At 29.8% G+C, this 12,798-nt stretch overlaps 1 protein-coding gene across 1 annotated transcript in view; it reads left to right on the top strand.

Annotated features, from left to right (window-relative positions):
- The window catches only part of LOC136974300 (protein dispatched homolog 1-like), a 35,129-nt gene that overhangs the window by 18,971 nt on the left and 3,360 nt on the right, over nt 1-12,798 (top strand). The window contains exons 4-5 of the mRNA XM_067269138.1: nt 12,510-12,569; nt 12,636-12,759. Of these exons, the coding sequence (XP_067125239.1) occupies nt 12,556-12,569; nt 12,636-12,759 (138 nt within the window). The 5' untranslated portion in view covers nt 12,510-12,555. The remainder of the gene's footprint in view (nt 1-12,509; nt 12,570-12,635; nt 12,760-12,798) is intronic.

Genomic DNA, 12,798 nt, shown 5'->3' with positions numbered 1-12,798 from the left:
CCACGCTAGAATTTCTTAGGCAGTCGTGGTAGCGTTAAATCGAAGTTAGTTATAAAAAGTATATAGTTATATTATATATATAGTATAGGCCTATATATATAATACTTTATTTATTATGGTTTATTCTTGTCAGTTACAAAGAAAACAAACAATGAAATGTACAATTTTACTTTTATTATTTATTTTTTCCAGACAATATCTTTTTTATAATACATTTTCATTTCCATTTTCATGCTCTCTTCAGCTCTGTTTCCTTTATTATAGTAAAAGATGCCGTTTCTTTTACCTTTTTTTCCTCCTGTTCCTCCTGTCGTAGGATCTATCAAAGATATTTTATCTTCCCTGTTTTTTTTGTGTATTTTTTTGCTTTATAAAAGTAACTTTTCTGTGTTACTTATACAATTGACCTTTATTTACCGATTCCATGTTTCAATATACTTTACCTACGTTCAGTTCCTGTGCCATTTACCTTTACTCTGATACTCTCTTTTATTGTATTTGTCAATAAAGAATGCTGTTTTCTTGTCTCGCGTGTAGGTGAAACTTTGTTTTCTAGATAACTTTATTTTATTTTTTTAGTAAAATTGCATTTTTATCTAGGGGAAAAAACTAGAAAAAATCGAGATATGTAAATATCTATAATAAAACTTTCTTAGGCACGAATTCTTAAGTTAATAGAATATTTTGAATATGCAAATTTTCGGCATAGAAAAGTCGAGTTTATTGTTGAAATTTCGTAAATATGAACCTTTTATCCGCTACCGAAAGCTCTTAAGTATGTTTTTTTACTTATTTTTTACTCGATTTTCTATTGTTAAGGGTTGAAAAAATGATAAACAGGAGTATAAAGCTTGAAATTCCCTTTCTGGATCAAGGAAACGGAGAAAAATAAATAAATTAATTAGATGTTAAGTTGCTTGGTAAGAATAAATAAAATTAACTACACAAAACATCTTAACAATAATAATAATAATCCTATTTATATAAAACACGAAACATAATTATCTTTTATCTCTTCATTTACAAGTAATTGGATGGATCTAGCAGTTAAATTTAATCAAGGTAGATATAAAAATAGCAACAGGATAATGTTTTGAGGAAGGTATCGCATCCTTTATCTTATCACAAACGGAACCAACAAGCTATACAATATGATAAAATATTAAACTAACAAATGATAATTCCATCAGGAGGTATCTCTAGAGAGAAATCCTTTATTTCTATAAAACAAAAGATTTCACACTTACACAATTTTCCTTTCATTTAATTAATAGTTACAATAAAACGAACAGGTTAATTCCGATAGTCATCGATTATTTCCATGTTAAACAATATGAATTACAGTTAATTGTTACAATTTCCAAGAAGCCAATGGAAATTATTTTTATCTCTCCTATGTTCTCTTAACTTATCATTAAATCTAATTATACTCTAGAACAATACTCGGTATGGTTTGAAAAATGATCGTTTGCTAACCTTGATATTCTGTATTAAAGAATACTTCTAGCATATGATCATTTTTCAATAGTTTAGAATATTAAATTCGATGATAATTTAAGAGAGTAACGTAAAACATCTGGATTTGCAAGGAATATTACTTTGAATTCTTAATATAAGTTATTTTTCACCTTTTGTTTTAAGCATTCTTCTAAATTATCACTGAATGCAATATCCTACACTACTGATAAACGATCCTTTGCTAGGCTATTCCTTTGAAAGGCTCTTGAAGAACCACCCTTTTCTAGAATTATTGTTTTAAAAGACTCTTGAAGAACGATCATTTTCTGGGATTATTCCTCTGAAAATGTGTTGAAGAGATCTTGTATTCTTTTGAAGGGCTTTGAAGAATTATCTTTTGTCTGGATTATTGCTTTGAAGGGCTTTTGAAAAATGATCTTTTACTAGGATTATTTCTTTGTAAAGATTATTTTAAAAATTGTTCAATATTATTCTAAAAAGTTATGAAGATCATAAAATCGAAAAAAATATTAAGGACTAATCTTTAATATTCCTTTTAAATCGAAGTTGTATTCTTAACTTAGCATTGATTGGACCAAACCCAGTTTAAATTTGAAAAATGTTTTTTTTCTATCCTTAATATTCCTTTCAAAAATAGGTTATTTTATCATGGAAAAATGTTAGTTTTAGTATCTGCTAAAGCTATAATCCTGACAGGTAACGAATGAGATCTTCTATTCTTAGAAACAGTTTATCTTAAGTCAACAGTTAGGAGAATTAATATGCAATTGGAAAAACTAAATTATGTATTTGAAAAAATATATAAATATATTTATAATACTTCTATCAAAAACAGACTTTCAGTAAAATTGGTTATTTTCCCCTCTTCTATTATCGCTTTTCTGATCTATTCGCATTCAGTTTTCAAGGAAAAATAGGAAATTTTCTACTGAAAACAATAGAAAAACACCTTTGATTTATTAGTTTTCAAATTGTCGGTTTTAAAGGAAAAATAGGGAATATTTCAGGGAAAATAAAGCTCCTTTCATCTATTCGTTTTCAAATCCTCAGTTTTAAGGAAAGGTCAAGGAAAATAATAGGGAATTTTGCAGGGAAAACAGTGAAAAACTAATTATATATCTGAAGCAATATTTGTAGTACTTGTATCAATAGCAGACTCGCGGTAAAATTGGTTTATTTTTGTCCCATCAATCCATCACTCTTTTGATCTATTCGCCTTCAAATCCTTAGTTTTTTAAGAGGAAGTAAAAAATAGGAGAAAATAGGGAACTTTATAGGAAGAATAGCAGGGAAAAGCATCTGCAGCACTTCCACTTCCACTTATCTTCATTGTGAGAAGGTGGAACACTCCATGTCTTTTCCAGATGACATAGAATTGGATGATGCCCGAGAGTGAGGGAGGATTGATAGATCCTATTCATGTTCTATCACTTTATACTTAAATTTGTCTTTAAGAATGCGAAAAATAGCTTTATATATTAGCTTTATCTTCGGTTACAAAGAGAATATTTCGTGTCTGTGTTTTCTTAAAGGATCGACTCTTAGAAAGATAAATGGAAGAATAAAAATGGCGTGATTAGATAGAAAACAGGAAAAGGAAATCCGTCACATCATCTCTACTCATTCTCTAGTTACTAATGGAGTTTTGTACCTTGATTAAACTTCTTATGCTCTTAATAACGCATCCTTTCTTTAACAAGATCACGTTTTAAGGAGGGAATTTCTCGAGAAAAAACGTTATTAAACTCTTCTTTATATATCTGCACGTACTCTTATATGCTTTATCTTGCTTTAATAGGAGAGTAGCAAAAGAAATAAGACAAATCGCTTTAAAGTAGCAAAATCGGGCGTTGCGCCACGTTAGTCACGCATCCGCGCTTAAGTTTCTCTCGAATAATAATACTCTCAATTGCTTTTAGTTACTTATAATAGACTTAAATTATTTAAAATGATCACATTTTAAAGTTTAAATTAAAAAATTGGGAGAATATTTTAAATTTCGAGCGTTTTATCGAAGCCATGCACTGAATGACGCGTCGTGGCGTCGCGTGGAAGCGGAGTAGAATTACGAGAACCAATAGAATTCAGTTTAACATAAAAAAGTGGCGAATGTAATATTATTTTATTCATGTTTTAATAAGTTAACTTCGGACAGGAATTTCGAAAATTTAAGATACTGTAATTTTTTTGAAAAGATGTTCGGAATAAGTTTGAGAGCGAATTTATCACTAATTAACTAATTAATGGACTTTAAGTCGGTCACGTGACCCGATACGTTAACCTTGAAAGTGTTATGGACGGTTGGTTGGCTGCCCGGACAACCGGAATGTTCATCTCGGTAAACAACTAACAATCACCATGGCAACTTAGTTATCCGATCATCTGATCAGGAACAACGGTTGATTGGGCATAAAATGATCACAGGGAAATAAGTATGGATTAATTCACTCGAAAGAATTCTTATTTCTATTCGAATTTGTTATTTTAATTTATTTGCACAAATTTAACTTTTTAAATAATTATAAATTAAAGAGTAAATAATTTATTTAGTGAGTAAATAAGTGAATAAAAGTTAAAAAGGAAAAAAATAATCGGTTTTATTTCTTTTAAACTAAATTAAGTAATATAACTTTTAAAATACTAGCTTATGATTAGCTAGTTTTAAAGTAGTAGCCGCTGATTGGCTAGTTTTGAAATACTGGCTGCTGATTGACTAATTTAAACCAAACATCATTAATTAACGGCAATCTTAAATATATTTAATGGTGTCAATAGGCTTTTTCAAAATTAAACCGATCTTTTAACTCGTAATTTACTTTTAAAAATCATTATTTTAATTAGATCTAATTTGTTTTAATGGCGAAAATAATTGTTACGATTAATAAAAACACATTATTTTAAATGAATTATATGAATTAATTCAGATGTTTACTTTTGAAAAATTCGACGGAAATTAAATATTTTGTTCTATTAATTAAGTTAAAACTAAATATTTATTATTAATAATATTTATTATTTTTGGAAAAAATAAAAATAACGAGCAGTTTTTAATTAATTGTGATATCGTCACAATGCTCTCAGTTTTAATAGTGTCTTGCCCCTGTGCATCATACTTCTCCTGTTAACAACGGAGTCGTATCGGTCATCTATATAACTCGGTTAAAGAGAAAATTTTCGAATTAAAATCGCGTGACTTCCGGTGCAAACCGGTAGTTCGTATATAGTAAATGGGGCCTCCTGCCCCTAAGATTTCCATATTTAGTCTGCACTTTTATTTATGTAATACCGTTCTCGAGATTAAGGACAGACAGACGGACGCCAGTTGGAATTTGTAGGTCTACAGTTTTTGAAAATTTCCGCCCAAAAAATTTTAATCACAATTGATTAGAAATTATTCCAATTAACTTTAGGACAATTAGTAAAGTCAATACAATTAGTTACGCAATTAATTTAATTATTATTTTTTCAAATTTCTAATTAATACGAACATCGCGATTGTTTAAACCTTTTTCTACGTAAGGGCCGCATTTCAAAACTTTTGAACTGACGCGGGCCGCACACAAGAGAAAAGAGGGGGGAACTGTCGGTAAATCACAATTCTTTATTCGTATATAATTATAAATTAGCATAGGTATACGTAATATAGCTTCTGGCACTGATCTAAACGTAATATATCGGAAATATTTGGTTAAATATCAGTCACTGCTAGTTTTAAATTAGTTTCGATGTATCTGTTAGCCGGTTTCTTGTTTTAATTTTTACTAAATTCATTGCGAAAAAACTTTTCACAAATATAAGTTGTAGAAAATAACGTTTGAATTTTTGTCGAATATCTCATTAAGCTGGGAAATTGATATATTTATTCACGTTTTATTCCACGCGGGCCGCAAAAAATATTACTGCGGGCCGCGGGTTGCCCATCCCTGGTTTAAACGAACCTGTTTAAAAATATCTCACAATTAATTCCATTGGTTAGCGAATGTTTAAAATTTTTAAAATCGTATTCATCTGATTGGTTAATGGCAGTAATTAGGTAAGGACGTCATTAAACACGTTTAATTGCGACTTCGATTAAAATTATACGAACACAACGAGGATTAATTGAATGAGTAGAGGTAATTTAGATATAAATATGTTAATATATATATATAAAGTATGTAAGAAAGAAATGAATTAGATTAGGTTACTTATAAGAATAAATCTCTGTCATCTGATCGACATTCATCGCTCTATCTTAAGCTTCATCAATCAAGTTAGTAGATAAGAATTTCCCTCCTGTACCCAATTCTCATCATAGTTTTTGAATTTAGATGAATTCTCTAAGGGGAGAAAAATGTGTTAATGTTATAAATTTAAATTTCAGATAATCTGTTTTTTTTTTTTTTTTTTTTTTACTTTTTCGGATGTTATACTATATATAAGAGGGAGAGTATGGTCAAAAACATGGAGTTGGAGACCTTGAAACGTTGAGAAATTCAAAAAATTGGGTTTTTTTCCCGGTAGGTGTGGATGTTAGTGTGTGGGGGGCGATTTTGTTCACCCAATTTGAAGCTTAATGAGCAAAAATTATTGTGACATCGTCACAATGCTGGGCTGCAGTTATTAATTAATTTAATTTAAAATTTATGCTCCGCCTCAAATTAGTAGTCTTGCCCCTGTAAATCATACTTTTTCCGATAACAACGGAGTCATGTCGGTCATCTATGTAAGTCCATTCTGGGGAAACTTTTTGAATTGAAATCGCATGATTTCTGGTCTATACCGGAAGTTCGTAGGCAGTTTGTAACCTCCTGTCCATAAGCTTTTCATATATGGTCTCGACTTTCATCTATCCAACTCCATTCTCGAGATTGAGGAAGAACAAAGACAACAATGGGAATTTATAGGTCTACAATTTTTCAAATTGGAATCCAAATATAACCGTTTTATAGGTCTTCTAATGCAATGTAACCAATTTATAGGTCAATATGTAAATAATTTTTACAAAATAATTTAAGTTTAGATCTATTTTTCACCCTGTTTGGGCGACAAACTGTGCACTCACTCTATACATGCCCATATTAAAATTATAGAAGTAATCACATAATATATTTTAAAACATTTTTTAAAGTTAATAAGATAAGTATTCGAACAATTAAGATATTAGCTGTAATCGCATGCACTTGGTAAAGTTAGTTTCTTTATTGTTCTTCTTAAAATTTAAAATATTGCAATTTATTTTCCTTTAGCTTCCTACATCAAATACCTTTCAGTATAAAGCATGATAAATGGAAGAATATCGAGCGAATTTTTCCAGATTAACACTTAAAATAGAAATTTTAATACCGAATTAAGTAGTACTTTCGGATAATTACCTTCATCCTACAGGCAATATTTAAAATTTAATCGCAATTAAGTAGATAATTTCTCATTTTTATCATGCCAATTCCAACTTCGATAGAAAAGCTCTTACAGAACACTACAAACAATAGGGACAACTATGAAAAGAAGACGATAGACGAAACAAACGATTTCATTAACGCTTTTCTTCTAGAAATTGGGTTTTAAAGGAAAGATTCGAGTTGTATTTGCGACTATTCATCCGAAGTCGTTTAAGATTCTCTAGAAAATCTCTCTTTCTGTGTAAAGTCTAGCTATCCGCGGAGAGTTAAACATAAACCTTGGATCAATAGAGAAACTAATAAAACTTTTACAGTTCTCTGTAGCAAAACTGTTCTCTATTTGATTAATAAAAAAGAGAAAGACCTAAGAAATTGATGCGGGCTCTTATTCATGTTTAAAGTAGTTCATTAGAGTACAAGAAAGGAGGAAGGATGCCAACTCACTGCATTGTGAAAATAAATAAATAAATAAACGAGCAAAAATTATTGTGGCTATGTCACAATAATTTTTGCTCGTTTATTTATTTATTGTCACAATAAGTTTCGCTCAATTTAAATAAAATATATGCTCTCGATTTCAAATTACTACTGTCTTGCTCCTGTAAATCATTAAATCATACTTTTCACGATAACGACAGAGTCGTGCCGGTCATCTATGTAACCCGTTCTGAAACAAAATTTTTTGAATTGAAATCGCGCAATTTCCGGTATAGACAGGAAGTTCGTATATAGTTAATTGGGTTTCCTACCGTATCTGGTCTCGACTTTCATCTAATACCGTTTTCGAGACGGACGACAGTGGGAATTTACAGATCTACGATTTTTTTCAAATTTCAGCCCAATAAGGTACGTATTTATTAATGGACATATAAGAAACACGTAGCCTATAATTAAGAGTATACTGAGTTATTATGTATCATCTATTATTCGGCAGTAAATATTTTTATTATCCTGAAAAATTAGAAAACATGTTCTGGGAATTTTTCTCTTTTATTAATTAGTAAGAATTTTTATAATGTTATACGTGTTAATTAATTAAGTAGAAGAGTAATTAGAAGTAAATTTAACTTATAATACAATTATTGTGTACGAAATTATAGAATTAAATTAAAGTGTACACACTGACATACATTTTTTAATTGTTTGCTATTATCTAAACGCAATTACTATTTTTATGTAATTAATTATTTGATATTTTTTAGTCAACTACATTCTCTCTATTGAAATTTTAACGGGTTAAGAAAGGGAAAAAAATCTGACAAAATAGAAATATTTGCATTTTTCCAAATATTTTCCAGAATTTTTATTAGTCTACATAAGTTATTATTTTTTATTTAAATTTTATAACATTTCCTACGTTCCTATTGATTTTTGTCGTTTATAAACCAATAAAAACGATGAAATTTTTATGTGAAATTATAGAGTTTTATATAACTTCAAAATAATTAAAGGAAATCGATTTATTCCTTAATTACACAAACTTAATGAAGTCGAATTTAAATTACTTTTTAATAAAGTTTGTCTTAAAGTAAAGAAAATATTTCCGGTATACTTTTGTTAATGATTGTTATTTTTCCCTTGTGAACAATTAATAAAATAAACCAGCAACAAGTTGCTCAACTTTCCCGGTAACATTTAAACTTTTGGTGGCGCCATCTGTTATCATATTTTATTTTAAAATTTTTTATATTTTTAACTATTATAAAATGGCAAAAAGCTTAATTTTGAGGGTAGTGATAGGTTTTATAAAAATTGTAAATGCTAATAACGAGTAAAATCGTCATTAAGTCCGACCTTACTAAGGATACATACGACCCCCTTTATCTTCCCACCCTCTCGGCCCTTAATAGCCAAAATTTAATAACATCGATCCTCCTAATAAACAAACTTCCCTGCAAAATTTCAGAAAATTTCGACAAGAAGCGCAGGAGTTATTAAGTTTCAAAGAGGGTAAACAAAATCGTGCCCCCCATACACTCGGATTCCTACATACAGAAATTACCCCAGAATTTTTTACATTTCTCTACATTTCAAGGTTTCCTGAGCCCAAGAATGTAAAAATCTTGGGGGTCATTTTAGAACCGATTGCCATACTTTCCCTGTGTTATATATAACAGCAGGGAAAGTAAAGAGAAAAATAGTGAGCAAATAAAGTAGCTTTGTTTACTTTTCTCACATTCATAAAAGATGTCTCTTATGTTTACTGTTTTTATTGGCTACAATTTCAAAAAATTGTAGACCTATAAAGTTCCGCTGTCTGCCGTCTGCCTAATCTCGAGAACGGTGTTGGATAGATGAAAGTCGAGACCAGATATGGAAAGTTTAAGAGCAGGAGGCTCCGACTAACTGTATACAAACTTCCGGTCGAGACGGAAAATCACGTGATTTCAATTCAAAAAGTTTTCCCAGAACAGAGATACATAGATGACCGGCACGACTCTGTTGTTATCGGGAAAAGCATGATGTACAGGGACAAGCCACTATTAATTTGAGGTGGAGAGCATTATTTTAAATTAAATAAATTAAAAATATGATAAAAAATTTCAGCCCGGCATTGTGACATATCACAACATTTGCTCGTAGATATTAGATAAATTTGAGAAGAATTAAATAGGTGAAGTGCACATTTAAATTCATACCTATGATCAATTTTAGAGGTAGGTTAAATGAAATTCTCATAATTAACGTGCTTTAAATTATGATTATCGAATCGACTTTTAAAATAATTTTTAAAATTAATTTGATTTTATGCTTCTTAATTATTTTCAATTTATTCCCATTTGAAAATCATTAAATCAGCGTTTGCTTCCTTCACGTAACTAGGGCTTTAAATGTTACGTGGTTCTCGAATTTACATTTCTTAAAATAGAATTCGATAACTGAAGAAGCTGGCAACGTTGTTGCTGGACTTTCCCAGCATTCATTGTTTGTTTTCATCTCTAATAATTGCTACCATTACTTCAATAAGTTTTCAGATTGGTTCGGGAGATATTAAGGGGATTTTCGGGGGATTTTTTTCTTGTGTGTGTGGGGGCACGATTTTGTTCATCCTCTTCGAAGCTTAATAACTCCCGTGCTTTTTGACGAAAATTTCTGAATTTTTGCAGGAAGGTTTGTGTATTAGGGGGATCGATACTATTAAATTTTGGTGGTTAGAGGTCGAAGGGGTGTAGAGATAAAAGGAGTCGTGTATATCTCCAAAAGGGTCGCACTTAATGACGATTTTACTCGTTACTAGCATTTATAATTTTTTTTTATAAAACCCATCCCAACACTCGAAATTAAGCTTTTTGTCATTTTATAATTGTTAAAAATATAAAAAATTTTAAAAATAAAATATGATTACAGATGGCACTACCAAATGTTGCCAGGAAAGTTAAGCAACTTGTTGCTGGTTTTGTTCTGGAAGATACGAACTTTTCCATAAGAAAAAGCTTATTATCTGTTTGCATAAGCGCGAACCTTTTCACAATAAAGAAGAATTCGATCTGAAGTGTATTTGAAGTGTTTTTGATTCCCTTTGGTGTCTGGTCATAAATATTTAATTGTCAAAATTATTTAAAATTTTATTTATTAAAATAATTATAATTAAAGCCAACCTTCTAAATTGAATTAAATTATTTTAATTTTAATTTCAAAATTTAATTAAAAAATTCAGAATTATTTTTGGTTACGTCTAATTATTCTTTGAAGTAAATACGCGCCCGTGTGGCCTGGTCACAAATAAAAGATTTCGCTTCCAGGTGTTATATAAATATTTCATTAATACTGTATCCAAATTATAATAAAACATATGACGTCACAATTTCTGACTTTTTTGTCATCAGCTCGTTTTTCCTTATAGGACTAAATGGCTGAACTAATAAGCATTTCCCGTACGTTCATTGTGATCCCGTAGGATTAGGCCACTAAACATAAAATTGCTTTGATTTCCCTAGATTTTTTTTTTGCCTAATGTACTGTACATTAATGGACTATAAAAGTTTTGCATCCATTTTTATTAATATATCGGCATCCTTGGTTAGGTTTTCTTAAAGATAAACTTCAAATAATTTATCATCTGATGATTCTTGATATCGATATTCCTTTTTTTTTCATATCTTCCAGATATATTAATTTTTCAATTCAGAAATCTGTGCTATCGGTACAAGAACTCGACTAATCTAATAGAATTTTATCAAAAAAACCATCAAATTTCTTTATCTGTTACTTGTAATTCTGTATAAAATTAAATAAATAAATATATATATATATATTATAAAACTAAAATTATATGTAAACAGATGTCTGAGTTAAGAATAGAAAAGTTTTATGCCTTTAAAAATAAAAATAATTAAAATATAAGCAAAGTAATTACTTAAAATGAATTCAAACAAGTGCCTACATGGCATCGTTGGTTCACTTGATAAAATCACAAAAAATAAATTAATTGGGCTGCAATTTGAAAAAAAAAATTGTAGACCGATAAATTCCCACTGTCATCTGTCCACCTTTCAGTTTGTCTGTTTATCTGTTCTTCCTTGGCTAGAACGGTATTAGACAGAAGAAAGTCCAGACCAGATATGGAAAGCTTAGGGCAGGAGGTCCCGATTAATTACACACTAACTTCCGGTCTAGACCGGAATTCACCATGATTTCAATTCAAAAAAAAATTTTTTCGGACGAAGTTACATAGATGACCTGCACGACTCACTTGTTATCTGGAAAAGTATGATTTACAGGGGCAAGGCACTAATAATTTGAAGTGGAGAGCTTATAATTTAAATTAAATAAATTAAAAATATGAAAAAAAATTGCAGCCCGGCATTAATTTTTGCTCGTTAAATACTGTTATATCAAAATACGTAAAAATTTATATATTTATCAGGAATTTTAAATAATTATATTAATTATTTGTAATAAATTTACATTTTATCTTGTGAAATTAGCCTAAGATACGAAACGTTTTTGAAATCCGAACAATTTAAAGTATCAGCTTTTAAAAACTAAACAGTGATAGAAATTAAATGCTTCTATCTATATACGATATAACTCATACATACGATATGTCTATCTATAAAATACGATATAACTTATAAATTATTATTATATTATGAAAAAATATGTCTAAATTATGAGAAAAATGTGGATTAGATGGCTTTACAAAATGATTATCACGCTTCAAATGGTTAAATCAATATTAAATGGACATCATTTCAGCTTCGAACGACTCATTAAAAGAAAATACAATTTACTATTTCTATGTTCACCCACTCACGAAACTATAATTTTAATTAATTTTCGGACTATTGTGTGAAATTTGCCTGGCGACATTTTTAAAGCGAATTGATTTATTTAATCAGCGCAGTGATTGAGGTTTGCCAACTGAAATGCGCAAAAATTTCTGAAACGGCTGCAATTTTTAATTTATTTGATTTAAAATACGTTGTCCATCTCAAATTAGCAGTATCTTGCCCCTGTAAATCATACTTTTCCCGATAACAACTGAGTCGTGCATGTCATCAATGTAGCCCCTGTGAAAAACTAAGCAATGAAAGCAGATTTAGATACGTAAATTTTTTTTTATTAAGTCACCTGTTTTTATTTAATTTTATTTATGAATAAATATAATCGTGTTTTATAACCTACGTTGAATTTTTTTTTAAATAGGAAACTTCATTTCGATGTTTGTGGAAAGGCTACCGAAGGAGGCAAAATGACAATAAATTGGTAAAATAAAAATTAGTAATATGCAGATTAATTTATGAGTTCATAACAATTATCTATTTTAATTAGGTATGCAAGACAATTATCCAATTTTCCAGTCGTTATTATTTTGGGAGCCGGCTGCCTGTCGTTCGTCTTCACTATAACCTCCATTCTATCATTCGGTTTTCCTTCGTTTAAAGATCCAATATTGGTACAGTCGGGTACATTCTACTCGAGATTGATCGTTTGC

This window comes from Centruroides vittatus, unplaced genomic scaffold, assembly GCF_030686945.1.
Source record: "Centruroides vittatus isolate TY-2023 unplaced genomic scaffold, ASM3068694v2 contig_347, whole genome shotgun sequence".
Lineage (NCBI taxonomy): Eukaryota > Metazoa > Arthropoda > Arachnida > Scorpiones > Buthidae > Centruroides > Centruroides vittatus.
This window is presented reverse-complemented; position numbering and strand designations above follow the sequence as displayed.